This window comes from Diadema antillarum, unplaced genomic scaffold (genome assembly GCF_040938485.1).
Source record: "Diadema antillarum isolate AM-2024a unplaced genomic scaffold, OU_Dant_1.0 scf00000036, whole genome shotgun sequence".
Lineage (NCBI taxonomy): Eukaryota > Metazoa > Echinodermata > Echinoidea > Diadematoida > Diadematidae > Diadema > Diadema antillarum.
The window spans coordinates 2,457,515-2,478,402 of NW_027270925.1; the positions used below are offsets into that span (position 1 = coordinate 2,457,515).

The window sequence follows — 20,888 nt, forward strand, 5'->3', positions numbered from 1 at the left end:
GCCCATAGGGATGTGAACCCACTCGTGTTGCCTCTAAGAAACATTTAACAATCATAAAAAAATTATCACTCAACCCCTGATCCCCACCCCTTAACGCCATAGCCCATATCAAACTTCAAAACGTAAAAAACACAATACAATTCCAATATAATCATCCAACCATTAACTTCATTTATAAATATATTCATACATTAATTTCAAAAACTGAAGAAAATACAACTTCAACATAAATGTAGGAGATTCCTGGATTTCCACCAGACCACCAACCCTAAACCTTTAACCTTAACAGGAATTCAGTTAGGTAATGATAAAACTACAAAATATTAGCCAAAAAAGGTTCGCTGACAGTAAAGTATTGCAATTTTAACACATGTCTGATTGTGTTTACTACATTTTTTTTTTATTGATTATTGATAATCAACAAAATCGGCTATAGCAGTATTTATTGACCTTCCGCGCTAGAGTGAATCGCATTCAGCTCATTGTGAAATACAATTGCCAGGGCACGATAGATCATCATTATACCTACCCACTACTGAACAGGGAGGACTCTTCAGAAATAGATGTCAGGTCCACCAACTTTTATTATCATACAGATGTACATTCTTTTATCTCAAAATACTCCAAACCAGATCATTATCCTGGCAAATCGCATCAGCCAGACAAGTTCGTGGTAGACCTTTTCAGTGTATTGCAAGCAAATTCCAAATGGTGGAAGATTGATTTTGAGTCCTTCGGAGAACTATGCGTTGCCTTCATTCAGTAGGCACCATAAAGACACACACAGACAAAATAGTGAGATAACGATCGCAATCCAAATACAGAGACATTCTATGCCTGTTCAGATGGACAGAAATATCTCGCTAATTGCCAATTTCGATAATTTGTCGACCAAACTGCGCATGCCCAAATCCTACCAGAATAATGACCCTAGGTTTTCGTGTGCTGTCATGATATATATTTTGAATGATGGGGCAAAAGAAAATTATTCAATTTTTTTCTTCTTTAGGGTTCACACACATGCCACAGTGCGAAGTATTGCATTATTTCTCATATTGTTGCAACAATTCTGAAATAATTCACAAGATTTCTTGGGATTTGGATCACAATGGTGATTACATTATTTAGTGGGATATTTATTATATGTTCACACAGGCAAATATGTAGCAATTTGGATCACAATGCAAATATCTCAAGATTTGTATCCCGCTAATTCGTGTCAGTGTGAATCCCACTGCAGAAGCTGTTTGTTCTCCTCTTTCCCACCCTTCACCCAGCCACACTTCATCTAGTTCACTGGTAGATGTTGACATGGACGTGTTGAAAATGTGCAGACGGAAGTGGAAGAAGGGATTGTGCAGTTGGACTTGTTGACCAGACTTTGATTTGATTAATTACGTGCAGCATCAGCAATATAACACCCCATTAGACTCCCTGATTTAGTAGCTGTATGATACAAAAATTACCATCCAGGCAAGACTTTGCTTGCAGAGTGGAAGGTAGTACCAAGGCAGCTGCAGTGTGTATCAATAGTGTCTCTGTTGACCTTGCGTACATACAATCGATGAGAAATGAATGAACCCAAAGTCTGCATAGTCAATTTGTTGTAGGTTGGAACAGGTGTATAAAAGTAGAACATCAAAAGGGTTCGGCCTGTGATGATCTACATTACGGAAAGATAGGAGTTGCAGTGGGGGCGTGCCCCTTGCTACACAGTTATAATTGATAGGAACTACAAGACTGATAAATGCACAGTCTTTCAAACGAGCTATGCAGAGAAATACACAACACTTTGATCAATTGAATTACTCGTGAAATTTCTTTATTGCTTTATCTGTGGTTGCCCCATGACCTTTGACGTCCTACTTCACATGGATGAGCACTGGAGGCATGTTTTAATGAAATTCCTCATCAGAATAATGATGCATCTTGGGGCTTATAAGATGAATTTACCTACCTAGTATCCTCCCCCACCCCCCCCCCCTTTTTTTTTTCCTTGGCCAAGGTGAAATTCAACGGGAGTCAGTTGAGAGAAAGAGATAAAATTTACATTTCAGGCACCATGCAATTATACACTGGCCGAGCAGAACTCAGTCAAAAGTAGTTCTAGCCATTTGAAGCTGAAACCAGTTGATGCTAAGGATAGTGATCCAAGCGGAAACCCTTCTTGTGACAATTCTAACGCTCGGGGATGATTCGATTTAGCTCCACTTCCATCTTTCTTTCTCATTTCATAATTATCTACACATCCAAGCACTCCCCCTGCCTGCCCTGGAGATGTGCATTATGTATACACTCCAGCGCACATTTATAGATTCACTTGTCAAGACGATGTCTTACATTTATGACCGACAATCACATATATGTATATGTAACCATGTTGACTAATGTATTCCTCCAGTGGGAAAAGTGTGGCGTACTCTGAAATCAAATTGTATATGTATTATACCACACAGGCTTTTTCATCACTCCTTGATTTGTTTTGAGTGTTTCGCCAGACATTCATTTGTACAGTATTTATTTCAGATCCAATTTCCTGTCATCTTCTGCATTCTATTCCAAATACAGTTGAAAACCAGTCAGTCAGTGATTACATATCCATTGATTTGTAAAATTGAGACTTTTCAGACAAAGATAGAACACTTTCTTTTCTCTTAATGTAATTCACCCCATTTTTTAAGGTATTGATGATTTCAAATTGAATATTTGTGTGTTGTGGTGCATTTCATATGTGAACTTTTCTTTTATTGTATGATTGCACAAAATCAATAATGAGATTCATGCATACTTTGTTGCAGAGAATTGTTTTTATCCAGCTACCGTTTTAATTAATAGCAGAATTGCCATAAGAATTGGAGCTGCCAGCACTGTTGATTAGATATGTTCAATCCAGCTCTATTGTTTTGTTGTTGTTGTTTTTCTAATTTTCAATGAATGAATGAAAGGGGGAAAAAAAGCCAAAGTGTTGATTGGATATTTGTACTTGTCTTTTATTGTCACTAATCTGCATGAAAATGATTAAGCAATTGAGTTGTTGTACATAGCATACACTCTGATACATGTCTTGCTTTTGATGTTTACAATAGTATCTGAAAAAATTGTAACCTCAAGGATCATAGGATCATGGTGCCACTGCGAAATGAGACTTTAATGCCACCTTTACTTATTTAAAAGTCATAACTATCTTTAATGTGCCACAATTTGTGCGTGGCACGATTTATTCAAAAGGGCATTAAAATTGTTGAGTTCCATCACAACTCCTGAACTGTGACATGTAGTATGTGCTAATACAGTACATGCATCAATTATGCAGTGTTGTGAAGGCACTTTTATGATGCTAGTGTTCAATTTGAAGTTTTGTTTTCCTTTTCACACTGCCGGCTGCACTGAGTGACTCTTTCTTGTCTTTCATCTCTTATTTGTTCGTCTACAGGTTGCAATCAAGATTATCGACAAAACACAATTGAATCCAGGCAGTCTTCAAAAGGTAAGCCTGAACTGAGTACAGTAATGTCCTTCACCGTATTGGACTGTAAAAAATGTTGTTGTCGCGAGGGTTTAATTTTCGCAGATCACCATTGGGTCGCAAATTTGACAACACGCGAAAAATAACACCGCCTGCTCTTGATCGCATAAAGTGGCAGAGTGAACGGTCGGGAATTAGTGCACTGACAATAACCTGGGTGTCAGAGCGCAGAAAGAACATTTTGCGAAAACATCTGTGCCTTCCTCGTTCGCAAAAATAACAGCTTTTACAGTTCCCGGTATATGAAGTGTGTTCCTCCTGGACTGAATGACACAAAGCACGTTGATGATGTCGGCTGCCAGCTGGTGTCTTATACCCATCAACGGAGTCGTGCTGCACATCAAGTGAGAGCAATATGCTTTGCACCCAGTGTTAGCCAACTTTTCATCATGCCTTGTGGGGGGAGGGGGGGGGGGGGGGGGATGGAGAGACCCAATAACTTAGGGCTTGGCAGCATCTATGAGGTCAAAGTCACATTCCAAAGGATAATTCTGTTTGTAGACTTGACTTCAGACTAGCCAGGGTGATTTTTTTTTTCTTCCATAAAAGGTCACATGCAGGGATTATCTTATGCATGTCCATGTTGGCTATTTTGGATTTCAGCAAAGATTTGCATATTTTGGCTTTAAATTGCATGGGGCTTTCAAGAAAGATGAGATTATGGGCATTATTTACAAAGCATAATGTTTTCATTGCGCACACACATGGCTATTGACAGTTTTAAAGTGAATTAGAGTGTTTGTTATGACTTTACATTGTTTTTCATAATCATACACATTCTTTTCACATCATAACTGACATGTCTCGTGAATTAAAAACTTCAAAAAGGAGTTTGCGTGGAATCATTCACAATATTCTTTAAGAGAAAAAGGTAAATGAGTGTTTCCAGTTGATACCGTTATATTGAATTGATCTATGTCTGAACTGCAGTATATTTTGTCTACTGCTTTAAGTGCCAAAGTGGATATTTTCCTTTTGTATTGAATTCTAGGAATATGAGTTGGGATGAATAATAATAAGGTCTTATTTACCCAGGGTTGCCTCTTCAGTGTTGCCACTGCTTTACCAGAGGGCCCTGCCATTATTATTACCCTAGCGTTGCCAGGTACCCATACGCCTGGGTGGAGAGGGACATCGTGAGTTAAAACATCTTGTCCAATGACGTAATCATCATCCTAGTTTATATTTAAAACTTTCGAAAGGATTTGTAACCTATTTTGAAAGAACTTGTGTAAATTTTCTTTGGAAATCCCTATGGTAATGATGTTTGTCAGTGGTACATTTTCTCTGGTGCTCCAAATGCCAAAATGGATCTTTTGCTCTTATACTGAATTCTAGGGGTAGGAATTAGGGTCATCATCCTATTATACATTATAGAATTCAGGTAAGATTTGTATTCTATTTTCAAAGTGCTTGTTTAAATTTTCTTTGGACATCTCTATGGTAATGATGTTTGTCTGTCTTTGCAGTACATTTTCTGTACTGCTCTGAATGACAAAATTGATCTAGTGTTTTTATATTGAATTTTAGGAGTATTGACAGGGATCATCATCCTTGTATACCTTTATAGCTGCGGGAAAGATTAATGTGATCTATTTTGAAAAAACTGATATAAATTTTCTTTGGAAATCGGTCGGTGTAAGAGGGTTTTTGTGCACTGGCAGAAAATTGAGCAAGATTGCAACAACTTGCAGAAAGCTGCCCTGGGGGGCAAGGAGGAGTGGGATGAAATTTTGTGAGAGATGTTTCATCACACAAGCCATACTTCTTCTAGATCTTGAAGCCAAAGTGAAGATTTATCTCTTCCTAATGTCAGGGTTTGCTGTCAGTAAAACTGTCAGTATTTTGGCACATTCTTTTTTCTTCATTGAAATAAAAGCTAAGTGAATTGAATAAGTGGTAAGGAAGAACCATACTATCTCATTTTTTTAATTGACCCAAAATTTGAATTCATTTGCCACTTTGATATTACCTCTCTTACGCATTCCCCTTCTATTTTTCCAGTTCTATCTGGAAAGTTATGTAGGACATTGATTGGTTTTTCACTCTGATCAATATCCATGACGTTATTTCATGTGCGAGGGTTTATTCACTCTTCACAATGGAATGCCTGTGCTTTCATGATATCTTTTTCTTGTTTAGATGTGCCATTGTTTCTTTATGTTATGAATCTAATTTGATTTTTGGTCACTGCCTGACATTTAAAGATTTGTAAAAGTGCCTTTATGGACTGGAAACTATCCCGTAATTTCATGAGATGTGTCCTTGTATTATATAACTGTGTTGTAATCTAATTCACTGATCTAAAACATTTGTAAAGATAAAAATGCGCAGAAAATAAGTAATAAGCTGTTTTTATATGACTTTGGTATCTCTGAGCAATATATCTGTCATTTAAAGGGATAGTACAGTATTGGTGGAGATGAGAATTGGGCTTTTAACCTTTTACAAGATACCAAGAAAACACTTTTGAAATAGTGCAGAGTATACCATTTTAAGAGGAATTCAAAGTTTATTTGATGAAAATCGGGTTTGGAATTACTGAAACATCAAAAAACAAAGTAAAACAAAGCGATCGTAATAAAGTGTGGGTCCCACACTTATCAGAATCGCTCTGTTTTGGATATCTCAGCCATTTCAAAACCAATTTTCATCAAATAAACGTTGAATTCCTCATGGAATTACATGCTCTTTCATATTTCATAAGAGGTTTCTCATTATTTCATTAAAAAATGTTAGAAACCTGAAATTAGGTCTCAACCTCTCTTCAAGCGTTCGTAAGAGCATACATATCTCACTTGGGGTAGAATTCGGGTATTTTTGATATTCCTGTTTAATGTTAAGGTATTTTTTCTCAAATAATATGAGTTTGTGTAGTATTATCGTCAACGATTAACTTTGCATTTTTTCATTTATATAGAATATTGATATTGTGTTGATGTTATGATGTAAAAAGGAATGTCCTTGATTTGTTATTTTGTGTTTGTTGAACTGTTATATTTTGTCATTCTGTTGCAGGGCCCCCTAGGATAACAGTGTTTAAACCACTGATGGGGCTACCCTGGATAAAGAAAACTGAATAAATAAATAAATAAATAAACCAAAACTATACGATCCATTAAGTTCAGTACAAGATATCAAGATGGATGTATGCCTTCTTTAAATTTTCAGCTTTCATTTTCTATACAAACTACGTGGGAAATCACCTCATAGAAGTTATCAAAGTCTGTCATATTGATTTTCTCTCAAATGATATATTTGTCCTTCATTCATGCATGGAAATCAGGTGGCGGCACAGAATGAGAAAAAAAAAGATTGATGCATGTTATAATAGAGGTGGCTCATGAAATTGTATCAACTTGATTTACTCCTAAAGACAAATATCTAGATCTGTATCAGGCAAGTAGGTTACGGCACAAAATTAAGTGCATTTGAATCATTTCCTGCATTATAATCACTTGCCATTAATCCCTCATACTGTGTATGATTTGACAGGTTTCAGGGCTCTTTTATATTCTCAGTGGCATGTTCGCATGCTGATTGTCATCCAACATCCTGCTTCGAATAACATAATATTGATAATTATAAATAGATAAAATAGAATAAGATGAATAAATAAAGACAAAGATCAGGGGAAAAAGTACTCTGATTAATGCAGTTTAATTCAGTCATGTACATAAAAGCGTGAGCCCTGGCCTTGGTGAGCCCACAGTAGTCATTGTTCATTCATCCACGAGAAGGCTTGTGTTCGTGCTCGTTTGTCATGCTGGCCGACAACATTTCAATGTTGCTTCTTTCTTAGAATGTAAAGCCCACACATTGAAGTGTGTGTACCACAAAAGAACGTTGTTGTGTGTGTCTGTGCACAGAACAAGTGGGGGAAAAAGCAACAAAAAAAAAAAAGGAAAAAAAGGGACTAACTTCATATCTATAGCAACCATGGGTGACTACGTGACTAGTGTTATGTGTTTCCAATGTCTCTCACGCCCAGCTGGGGCTTGTCATAGAATGCAGAGGATCATGCTTAACATTATGATTTTGAAATGATTTCACATGAAATTTTTCTCTGATACCATCAGGAAAGCTGAATGTGTTATATCAAGCAATGGGTAAATATTGAGTAAGAGCAGAGGAACAAAAAAGCAAACAAACAAAATAAAAAATGAGAGAAAAACATCAAAGAGGAAAGGAGTACAGGTAATTGAATCTAATGTCAGGATATTGGTAGTGTGGTATCATGACAGGGCTTCATTGATCATGTGACTGTTATGATACAGCAGTAAAACTGACCACAAGGTTTTCATGCCTCTGTTTCTCCCCCCCCCCCCCCCCCCCCACTAGGTTTTATGTTTTGACAATGTTCACTGTAGATTAATGTCATATTTCCACATATCTTCTGAGAAAGAGTGGGAGTCTTGTTTTGGTTTTTGGTTTTTGTTTTTTACCAATCGAAGAAATGGAGAGAGTGAATGAGTCATGTCTGTCACTCTGGTTTTTGTCACCTTGTTGTAGGTCTGATATTTGATGATTATTATCATAGTTGTTTAGCTCATGGGAGTTTCTCCTGATTGAGTGTTTGACCTATCGATGCATGAGCTGAAACTTCAACTTTTTTGGCTGCGTGTAGCAGAGATTGAGATCAGGTCTTTTTGTGTGATTTAGCCAAATAGTGATTACATTTTAAACATGCAGCATTTAGAGGAAAAGCCAAACCAGACAGCATTATAAAAAAAGAAATTTAGCAAAGCATTTCCTCATCTATGATATCAGTTAGCCAAAGAGAATGGAACAAGGTATTGCTGTGAGTGCTGTGAGGTAATTCCGGCACCCCTGTTATCAGTGACAGTCCCAGATTAAAACAGCAGACCTGAGGGCCTGATGAGGAAGACCAAGTTGTAGGGCCAAATTTTCATCTTGTGAAAATTACATTGTGAAATTTTTACCAAACTCTACAATTATCATTACTAGGGAGATGGAAAATTTCTATTTTCCCCTCCCCCTTCCCCCCCCCCCCCAATTGTTGTGAGTAAATATGTTAGTGAGTGCAATATCAAGATTGTTCAGGGTAGATCCAGGGGTGCTTACCAAATTGAAACATGAACCTGCAATACCCAGGTGAGCACTAGACCCTCTGGGTGTCTTGTTTTGTTTAAGGTAGGCAACATCAAGCCAACTTTGTGACCTAACCTTGTGACATTTCAACTGTGGAAAAAAGGAAGTATGTTACATGTGACCTGTCCATTGGTCAATTTCCTATGCAGTTCAAGGAATATAATTGTCACAGAATTCTCATCAGAAAGCTGGAAGACATTTTCAATGTTAATGGGTCTTTAACTTTTATAGGAGTAACAACTTCTCCATTCAGGGATGAATGATTGAATTTACATTTGGTAAGGAAGCAACAGTGTTCAAATACCATGGGTGTCGGGGCTGAGTCATATGCTTTCAGTCTTGGCTGCAGACTCAACAGTATTTGCTCAGTCCCATATGACCACTTTGACGTCAGTCAAAAGATCCAGATTCACATGACATTATGCAGGAGGTGGGGGAGGTGGGGATGGGTGATGACAACCAGTGTTCACTCGGCAGCCTTGCAAAATGTTTGAATATAGATCTGCGCTTGGTGGTGAGGCGTTGGGAATTTGGAACTTGCAGACGGGGATGTGTGTGAGGCAGATTTGTGTACATTCCATTTAGGGTGATAGAAGTTGGTCAAGTGTGACAGAATTCCCCTCATAAAGCTTGTGTTTTCTCCATGACCTGACCATCCTATTACAAGTGGGTCAGAGTGGCCACAGTCCATTAGGGATGCTGCATTATACTCTCGAGGTGGACAGTCCCAACAAGGAAGGCCAGCAGAGATGCCCGCTCAGTTTTCGTCCATCCTCTTCCTTTTCTTGGCCAGCTCAAAGGTCGCCAAGTTCAATGGGTCACAAAAGAGATAAATCCTACGATAATGGTCTTTTGTCTCTCTGCCTGAAGATTTATTTCTAGAAGACTTAAATGCAGGAAGTATCACAGATTAAGATACTGTAAATGCCCCCACTTACCCCCCCCCCCCCCCCACCCCCATGTAAGATGTACAATACAAGAGGCCGTCCTGGATTTTAAAAAAGAAATGATCATTTGGTACTAATTATACACTTGGAAGTTGTTGCTGTGAAGTCTTGCTTGATTTTCACTTACTTACAGGTGGTAGAGCTTACTCTCTGGCAAGTAAAATGAATGGGCACTTGAGAATTTGGGCAAGTATGGGGGTTCTAGCCCAATTGTCCATTCAGGCTAATGGAAAACTTCTCATTTGTCAGACTCTGTCATTAAATGTGTCTGTAACTCAAGTCAGTAAACACTAGCTTTCTTAGTGAAGCATATTTAATACTTTAAAGTTTTCATTTCATGTGAATGCACCTAATCTCATAGTCCCATATACTTCAGACAATACCAAATTAAGAAAGGGGGAAAAAAGGCAAGGCATTTGATCAGTTCAACACACTTTCTGCAATTTTTGAAATCATTACTTCGCATGTGAGAGAGGCTATTGATATTTCGCCTGTATTTGATTTTAGGTATACTTCAGTGATTGAGTTGTTTTACTCTCTAGACCATTATTAACTTGTCTGGACCAAAGTTTCTCCTCAAACCTTTGTGAAAAATAAGTTTGCCTTCATTTTTATGAAAGGGTACTTCACCTGCCCTGCATCTGTGCGTGTTGGTCCACATGACATGACATGGGTGTATATTGTGATACAGCAAAGACAGGTATAATTCGTAGAAAGTTGTTTAGCCCCACTGTGGTCCAGAAGGTCGGTGGACTTTGTACCTGTCAACCAATAACAGGAAGTGGTAAAAGGTGGAACACTGTTCAGAGAGATATCATCATTCTGGCAGCAGGGAAGTCTTTTAAAGGGGAATTCCAGGCCAGTTTGAAATTAGTCTAAAAAGAAAGAACAAAATATATGACTAGCACATCAGTGAAGATTAGATCAAAATCAAATAAAAAGATGAGGTAGTCACGAAATTTTAAAAATTCCCTAATTTTTGCATACTAGTTCTTGAACAGTTGATATGAATGTGTAGGTCCTAATTGAGTGAGCTGATGATGTCATCACCTCACAATTTTTCATTGATTGTGTACAAAAAGGAATGACAATTTTTTTTTCCAATTATAAGAGTTTAAACAATGTTAGTAATGGTTGATTAACATCAAGATAATGATCATTCAGATATATCAGGATTTGATATTTAGGCATAATTGTGTTTGAACAAAAAACTGGAAATTTCAAAATTTATGTACAAACTACATAACAAGTTGTTGGGAGATGACATCATCACTTCATTTGCATATTCATATTGACTATTCAAGAAAAATTCATGAAAAATTAGTAAAATTTCCCAATGTAACAACTTCCTTTATTTTCATATGATTTTGATCAAATTTTCGTTGTTGTATTCAGAACATTTTACATCTTTTTAATTTTCAGTCTAATGTTTTTAAAACTGGTCCAGAATTTCCCTTTAAAGGTTGTAGCACTATTTGCAATCTCTACCATTTTCCCCACAACTTCACCAGAGCACTCATTTTTTTTTTTTATAAATATATATATAAGAACAATGTGTGCAGAGTCATGACACAAACTTACTGTAGTCTTTGTTCCCAGAAGTAGAACTACAACTTCCCTCTTTCCTTTCATATTCTCTCACTGGTCAAGGAATCTTGTCATCTTTGGGGAAAAGATATTTTGCATGGGCTATCAAAAAGATGTACAATGGCTGTTGATTGAATGTGAAGTTATGTTTGCCACAGTAGCCATTTTAGTTGTCAGGGACACACATTTCTATTTGATGAAGCCATTGTGGTTTTCATAATTAGGAGTAGGCCTACTTCATTTAAAAACAAATGAATCTGTTCTTCATGCAAATAAAAGTGCTGACTGAAATCTGTGTAATGAATCCATAGTTTGTCTGAATTTTTGATGGATGATTGGACAAGGTGCTCAAGAAATGACAGTTTTGAATGGTATCGGGTAATATTAACACAATGCAACGTCTTACAGGCGATCAGCAGATGTCAACTTCGTAGAGATTTGAAGGGATTACGCTTCATTCATTTTTTTTTTTTTTGCTTGTCAGTTTGTCAGTCCTTTATTTGTCTCTCTGACCTGGGATCTTGTCACTTCGATGCATTCTCATTAGGTGTAATTATGGAGTTTCTTGCCAGGCATTTCCACATCTACATCCTATGCAGTTTATGCTCAACATCACATGCAGTGCGTCAGTTATGAGTTTGCATGCATAATTTGTTTCATTATGACATGTCACGTGCTGCAGTGGGTCCTATCCCACAATGTATGCAGTCGACGTATTGCAAGTCACATGTTTTCTTCCACAGTGACTTTCAACCTATTTCTCTCTGTTCTTGCCGTACCTGGAACTTAAAGGTCAAGGGACTATTAAGATGTTTAAAATCAGCGATTTTGTTTCTCTCTTTCTGACTTGTGTGTTTATATGTGTCTCATTGTGACTGTACATTTATGTGGCATGCTGTAGCCAACACTGCTTCCCTTTATGAACTAGTAGGCCTATTAATCTACTGAGAGTGATATGAGGATTTGTTTTATTATTGTTTTTTATTGATTGATATTTTTTAAATCTCTTTTAAAGCCTTTTACCTGTAGTTGCTAGTTAGCTCATAACTGCTAGAAATCCTGGATGAGGTTACAGCAGAGCAAATGAGCATTTGGGAGTATACAATACATGATGGTAGGGCTACTGTGTGTTGATCGCCATCACCAGAGGCACTTTGTGTAGGAATGGAGACAACACGAGACATATCAGTTATGGCAGGGCTATAAAATCAAGTCGTCGAAAGCAGAGGCCCAAAGGAGGATCGTTACAGAGTATCGGTGCAAAGACACGACATTACTCTCGGAGAAGGCAAAAGCCGTCGGAACCTCGAAGTTATAATGTTACCTTGGAAGCCAAGACCATGCACGTATATGCAGAAAGCAGCCATATGCTAACGATTGTAAAAATGTGGCATTATTCAATAGTTGTCATTTTGAATTTACAGTCTAAATTGTCGGCCAATAGAAGTTTACAGTAAGCGATGAATCGTGACTCACTACCGTTACATGATCACATGCAAAGAAAGAAAAAAATATGCATCGATATCAAGTGTAATATGATAGTTGTCTGTGTCCATGATGAGTTGCATGCTTCTAATTTTACCTTTGCTAATATTAGATTTATTCTTCAAGGCATGATTTTGAGGTGTGACAAGATAATGTGTGGTAACCTATTTCTTCTACAACAGAATGTGGTAACAATATCTGTCTCAAAACAACTCAAGGGCTATTTACACTGCCATAAAAACACACACACACACACATCTAACTGTCCAGGCTACTGTAAAAGCTATTATTTTTGCCATGGTTTAATTTTTGTGAATTTTGTGAATCACTGTCACGGGCAGCGAATTTAACAACATCAGAAAATATCGCCTCCCTGATCGGGATCACATTAAATTTGCTGAGTGACTAGACGGCATTAGTGCACCTACGATAGCCTCGGTGCCAAATCGCGAAAACAACATCTAGCAGAAGTGTCTGTGACCTCCCCCATTTCATAAAGATATCTGTACGCAAAAATTACAGTTTTTACATTTTTATTACGTCATAATCATAGTTGCTTATACTACAAACTGTCAAGCCCGATAACGTAAGCATTCAAAGACTCACCGTTTTCTCTTGCGCCAAAACATCATGATATTTTATTTATTTTATTTCATTTTATTATTATTGTCTTCTTCTTTTTTTGTCAGCATGAATGGAAAGCTCAAACATGGCAAATTATTAGTATTGAGATATTTTCCAGTAGGTGACACTGGACCTGCTGCCCTAGATATACTGGACAGGTGTAACTAGATACTGGACAGGTGTAACTATCCTCCTAGCTGAAAAATAATGAGGTACAAAAATGAACACAGTAAATTCACAGCATAACCCAGAGTGATAGATGGGGGAGCTGGTCTCAAAAGCAGCTCCAGCTTTCACAGGATCTGGAGGAATGTGTGGGTCTCACAGCTTTTTCTGAAGGATGGTAGGATGATTAATATTCTTGTCAAGACAGTTGCAGAGGTGGTATGCTACAAGCAGGGAATATCAGTTCAGTGGTGTCATAGAGGTGAGCCGTTCAGTGTGAAGCATCGGAAGATGCATTTAGAAAGGCCTGATGCATGGATGTATGAGCCTTCTTTACTCGTATTTCATGCCAAGGAGGTTTTCCTTGCTTATGCCAAATACCTCAATTTCTGAGGAAATTTGTGCAGCCTCTTTGATATGACTTTTAGTCATGTGAGCAGTGTGTTATGACGGAAGTAGTTTTTAGTATCTCCTCAGCAATGAACTTATTTATTGCTTCCAACCCAAAGGGGGCCAGAGACAACATGTTTTTGGATCGCATGTCCATCCATCCTACAGCCTATTTAGTTTGTTTGATTGCCATAATCAAAGCTTCCTTCAACTACACTCTTATTCATTAAGTATAAAAGTAAGATTATCAGTGACCTCAAAATACTGCATGCCTAGACATTCCCTATCCACTCTTTTAGTCTCTGAATCAAGCAAAGTCCTCGAGTTTCAAATCTGGTAACAGGCCAATAGCTTTTACAATCATACCTGTCATGAAATTTTCACAAACTCCTATTTCTTTACTGTAATGTAAAAAGGAAGTTTTATATGCAGCTGAACATTGCATGTTATCCCTTAGAGTGCATGAGGAATCACACCATGGTGATCAATATTTACATACAGAGCGGTAGTTTCCATGAATAGGACATTCACCTTTGGACAGAGGCAGGCAGCCTAAATGCCATTGTTCATTAACAGCAGCTTCTTGATTTTTCGTCACCATCCCGCTGCACGCTATCTTCATGCACAATGGAATTCAGAAATCACGTCCTGGGAATGACATGACTGGCATGCTAGGCTGTTGACATTTTTAATACCTGTAAAGGACAAGTTTATCTCTTGTCACACGTAAGCCGCCCCATACCCTTTGCGACTTTTTATAGTGGTCAGAAGTCCTGAAGGCTTTCGGGGAAAGAAAGAAACCAGTTTGTGACAGGAGTTACATTCCATACTCTGTGAGGAAGGAAGATGATGAAGTCAAAGACAGGTTTCACACACACATCGAGAGTGCGTGATTTGAAACAGGTTTCACACACACATCGAGAGTGCGTGATTTGAAACAGAATTGTAATGATGAATCGCTAGAAACATGATTCAAGATATGCATTTTCGCTGTGTGTTCCGGTATGCAAACTGGAATTTTGGAGGGTGATTTGAATCATAATATTCCAGTCAATGATTCAAATGAGAGTCTGTGGTGTTTTCCAATCAGGATTTGCCAGACTTACGGAATGGAACAGTCGTGTTTACTGAATGATCTCCAAATCATGTTTTTTTGGGCAGAGCTTATGGTGACATTTCAACCGCACCCCGCAAATGCTCGCGCTGCAGTCAAAATGCACACCATGTACCACTCAATAAGAGTGATAGACGTTGACTTGGAAAGAAGCCACACCCCCACCCCCCCCCCCCCCAAAAAAAAAAAATCGAAACCATAGATTCCATGAAGCCTTCCTCAGTCATACACATGGATGATAATTTGAATTGTAATTGCAATCATAATTTCAATTCAGCATTGCATTTATGTTTCTCGACCGGTGTGAAAATGGTCAAAGAAGATGTGCCTACAGCTCACCACTTGGGTTACTGCACTGTAATACTGCTACTGGGAATGCAGTAGTAACTAGTATAGCCTTAGTCCTATGCCCATGGAATATTGTCTTCTCTCTTTGTTTTTACAGTCTGTCATCTTTACCAATGACTTAAACTCAATGCACATAACATCCTGTCACAATTGGCTTTACCGAGGTACAATGAAAAGTATTCTAGCAGAAGCAATTTATTTCACTTGAAATTTTAAATTATTGAAGTAGAGGGTAGTAGCATGCAGTCTGAAAGTCAGACTAACTGGTCTGCAAACTGTCCTGGTTGTGAAATGTTGATAAGTGTTAAAGGTCATTCTTAGCTAAACATACCTTGCGGGGACCATTGACCCAATAGAGAAATTGTGTTAAAGGCATTATTTACCATTTGCAGATGAAACAAAAACCCAGCTTTTTAGCTTGAAAATAGTTCTAAAATGTGAGTTAGGGATAGTAGAAGTCAATCAGTATAATCCATGTTATGTATTGTTAAATACACAAAATGTGAACAATAGCTATAATAGATTTGTCTCTAGACTTAACCGTCTACAGTTATGGTTAAGTGAGAAAAAATAGTGATATCTCCTTATATTTTAGGCTTTATTCAAAATGTTTATATAGTAGGATGTTTTGTGATACAACTGACCTACATGTATGCATCAAATGTGATAACTCGAACATTTTTTTAAATCACTGTTCCCAGTGGTAAACAGTACCATTAAGCCTTACACATGCAGCAAAAATGTCAGCAGTATAAGGCAATGATTAAAAAATTATGACAGTTTAAATATCACTAGATAATCTAACAAGGCAATTTATGTACACTCCCAACTGGTCATTCATTTTCTGACCTATTTCTCCCCAGCTTTTGTTTGATTGTTTGCTATCTTCACCCGAAGCATTGAGCATGATGTCATTTTTTGCTGACTGGAAGATTTTTTTTTTAGCTATTTCTGTTACAGAGTATTTATAGAAAGGACAAAATAACCAAGTATCCTGAGTATAATCATGTACGAGAAATTCGATGTGTGCATATATTTGTACCACATTTCTATACCTTTATATTACAAAGTCAGTTGTGAGAAGATTCCGTTTGCTTTTGGGTTTGTTTGTTTGTTTGTTTGTTTTTTGTACAGTAATACATTATCACTTGATTATAAGTCCCTAAATTTTTTTTTTTTTAAACAAGCAAGAGGCATGTAATTTGCATTGTATTTTGTAGTGAGGATGACATGACATTTACAGTGGAATAGCATTGGCCGATTCACAAAGGTGGTTTAAATCAAATCCAAGGGTTGAAGTTTAATCCGTGGACTAAAACAAGTGTGAAATAGGCGTATTTTTCACATGCGCTTACCCAGGGTATCACATCGCACACGTTCGTTATTGAATGTCTGTTGGCATGCACGATTTGTCGGGAACATTTACACCTAGACAAAATTTGCATAATCCATGGGCTGAATTTAAACTAACTCTGTGGATTCTGGCCATTGACTATTTTCCTTGTGGCTTTTGTTCATTACGTGTTAGGAGGAAAAACAGAGGAGGAAAAACTTTGGAACACTCGTTGCCATTGGTAATGCAAATGTAGGTGCAAACGGGTTAAGATAGACCTGCATTGTGCATTGCTTGTAAAGCTTACACAATTTTTGTGCGTGCATGTATAGAGCCAAGTGAAAAGGGGAACTTGAGGGAATCAGGCAGAACCAAATATCAGCGACTGAATTTGCACTTGACGTTACTTCGATATAGGGACACCTTTCTCCTCCAAGCTACAATGTAGAAGTGGGTTAATGAAGAACCAAATGTAACAGCAGCTGGCAGCGTGGCAAGTTCTGTGCCGGTCAAAGGGTGAAGGAGGAAACTGGAGAAAAAGAGGCTGAGAATGTCAAGAACAGACTGATCACTTATCCTCAATTCCTTCCCTTTACTCATACTCATCTCTCTTCCTCTCCCTCTTCACCCCTCCCCCTCCCCCCCCCCTTGCCTTTCTTCCTCTCTCTCTTTCTCTTTAATCTTTCTTTCTTGCATGAATTCTGCTTTTGGAAACAATATTCTGCCTCTCAAGGGACATTCACACCGACAATGAAAAATCATGACAAGCTGGATAGCCGTTACTGAGCAACTTGTGCCAAATGACCACCCGACACATCCTCCGGAAAATGTTTGCAGTTTTCAAGTGTTTTCAAGTGTTCCTATGCAACTTCTTCTTAGGTGATACACTATCAGGGTATCTATTACCCGTTATGTTTGTCAAAATCTTTGTTAATCTTTATTTCTGACACTTTTTGTGGAGTCTCTACCTCAAAAGTTTAGTAGAATATAAAAATAGCATGTACACATGAATATGTTACTTGTAGAAATTACATCTCAGTATTCAGCACAACTGCGCGCAAAGAGCTAGCCCTGTAGTGCAAGCTTTTCTTTATTCTATTAAACTGCAATGATGTTATTTTGTCATGGGTTATTGTCAGAGCCCTGTATTGCACATACAATGTCATAGAAGCTCTATCCATGTGACAGATTTATGCTTAGTAGTATGTTCCAAGGACTTAGTTTTGACTCTGGGAATCAGGGCATACCGGCTAATTGTGGGGCGGTGAAATTACACTGAAATATCCATTTGTTGCACTTTGCAGCAGATGACTTATCTATTCCACTGTCCCAAGCTTGTCTATACATCATGGTGTTTACCGCTAATGCCGATGACGCTCGCAGGAGATCGGCGTAAATCGCTGTACAGCTAATAAAGCGGGCTGGATACGGGTGCACCCAAGCCCAGGGCTTTTGGAGTTGGGTGTTTTGGAAACGGGCAGTTGTAGGAGAGAGAGAAAAGCAGTCACACCGAGTCTGGGCTCCTCTCCGTCAATCATTCTCCTGCAAATGTTGTTGTGAGGAGGAGGCAGATGGGTTGGTGGAAGGCTCAGGCTGTGTGTTGATCCATATGGCAGGAAAGACTGAGACTGAAGGAAGCGAGAGAGAGCAGAAAGAGTTGGGAGATAGTAAGAATGGTGGAAAAGATGAAGAAAGGAGTGAAAAGGAGGGCAGAGAAGGGAGAGGGGGGGGGGCAGAAGCAAAGGAAAAAAAATCAGGCCAGGGAAAAGGGGCCGCCTTCTAACAGACTGGTGGACATGTTCATGCATGCATTGGTGGCGATGTGCTCAAGTGCGCATCACATTTTGCCCGAAATTGTGTGTGCTTTCATGTGAACTGTGCCTCTATGTAAATTTGCTGAGGGTCGATGGATCTATGTTGGCGATCGCCATCGCTCAGATTTGTTCAGCCACAAACGTGGAGGAGACACTGTCCATGATGCCAAGCATTTGCATGTATAAGCAGGGCTCGACATTTTGTCGAGCCACGATCGGGCAACTGAGATGCAAAATGCATTGTTTGTATTTCCTTGTCCTTTTCAGGCCAATACATTTCCCTATTGGGCCACCAAAATTTTAAGTTAAAAGATTTTTAGTGGCCAGAACGTGCCACTAGAGGAAAAGTTTGTGTTGAGCCCTGATGAGGGCATTTTGATGTTGCAAGATGTAATGTGCACAGCCAATATGGGCTTTTCATCGAGTGACGTTGCCGTGTAGTCTCTATGAACATGAAAATAGGTTGAAATGAGGAGATTCCTGGGATTGCAATCTAGTGCTCGGGAAAGGATGTTGAAGTGAGAATACTGCATATTGCTTTTTTTTTGGGGGGGGGGGTCATAGGGATTGCATGTGCATTAAGTGCCTCTTCTTACAGGTCAAAGGTTATGGTTAAAACAGAAACTACATGTATTCATTTTTTGCACTAGCTCAAGAAGTGTTCAATGTTATTTTGTCAAGGAAAGATTTGGAATGATGAAGTGATGGCCCAGTTTTCAATTTAGCAGCCACGTGGGTGTACCTCCACAAAGTGACGATATCTTTACCCACAACATCTCAAATTTCTTATTTTTGTTTTGTCTTCTTTTGTGTTTTGTCATATTTTGTGTTTTTTATTTGCTTAGTTGTTGTTTGGGCAAGGCGGAGGTGTTGTTGTTTTGATGTGTATGTATGATCATGCCTGGTGGAATTACTGGAGTGTGCTCCGTGACAAACAAACTCTCACCGTATTGATTTCCAAATACCACAATTTTTCTCCAGTTCATGTTTTTAAGAAGTTTGTATGAAAAACACAGGAGCATGTTATGACAACTGAATGCTAGATAAGGAAGATGCAGGCTTGTGAAGATGGGAACAGTCATTAATATGTAGTGTTTATTACCGCAATGTTTTTATTTCAAGCAGGGTAAGATGCATTGCAGACGAGTGGTGTAGAATTGATCTGATTGTGTGTATGTGTGACCGAGCCATTCATGTTCATTCAGATTGACGATTTGACAGATAGATCCATGAACCCAATAGGGAGGAGTGTGTGATGTATCCCATGCGGACAAAACCCCAAATGTGATTCCCCCGTACAGTGCACTGTGAAAATTCCATGAGAAAGGGGTGCAATACACACACACACACACACACACACACACACACACACACACACACACATTCTAGGATCATAACATCACAGGGTATGACAAGTGACAGGAATGTCTTGTGTATGTGGATGATAGATGTGCCAGTGGCTCGCCCTGTGTGCTGACATTTCGGAGCTGTTGAACGCGAGCTCTCCTACCTTTGTTTGATCACATACGTTAGTCTCAAATCCTAGTTCGGGACAGTATCTCCAAATCGAGGCTTATCGTCATTCACTTTTGTGTTTTTGTTGAGATAGTATGTTGGTAACATATGGTCAGCTTCAGCGTTAATAGATAATTAACATTTATTTAAATATTAATTAGTCCCTCTCACACCCAACCTCAACGTAAACAATGATAACCAATGTATCCTATTCATCAGCAATATGACCACACTAATTTCAATGGAATCAAAGAAGTAAACTTTTGGTGTGTGCAGCATATGCACCACCACAACCTAATAATGGTCTTTCCAACCCAGTAAATCACCTGCTTATACACTGACACAGGTATTAAATCATATGTTCTATTAAATGTTTGTCTGTCTGTTCGTTCATTGTTGTTGTTTGGTTTTTTTTCCAGGAGCTAAAATCAGGATGCTATTTTTAAACAACACAGCAGCCTTATCGCTCGCACATATGGCATTTAGTTTTAAGCAACCCTGTATGCCCCTCCTTCCCCCACCCCCATCTCCACCCCCCCCAAAAAAAAAAGTATATTTGAATAAATGGCAGGTAGATCCAGTCAACCGAAAGCTTTTAGTAGGCTAACTTGACCAGTGTGTGCGATATTTTTCTCCCCCATTTTTCAACCATTTTTCAACCAGTTGTGAGTAGATGACATTACTGCATAGAATAATTTGCTTGTGAGTGTGACTGAAAATGGTATCTCTGTTGTGAAAAAGAAGCATGTTTTACTTCAAAATTCCAAAGTTTTTAAGTCGTGTCATCATTGGTGTCATGTAATTCATACGAAACCAGTATACTGTTTTCTCTGATTTAGACCCCGTTTACAGTGCGAGGCTCGGCCGCGGCCGAGTCCAGCCTCGCTTCAGTGTAAACGCGCAGAAGGCCAAATGCGAGGCCCAAATT

General features: G+C 38.5%; 1 protein-coding gene across 1 annotated transcript in view; it reads left to right on the forward strand.

Moving 5' to 3' along the window:
- LOC139708230 (serine/threonine-protein kinase MARK1-like) overlaps positions 1–20,888 on the forward strand; it is an 80,514-nt gene that overhangs the window by 50,944 nt on the left and 8,682 nt on the right. The window contains exon 4 of the mRNA XM_071620203.1: positions 3,434–3,487. Coding sequence (XP_071476304.1) covers positions 3,434–3,487 — 54 coding nt within the window. The remainder of the gene's footprint in view (positions 1–3,433; positions 3,488–20,888) is intronic.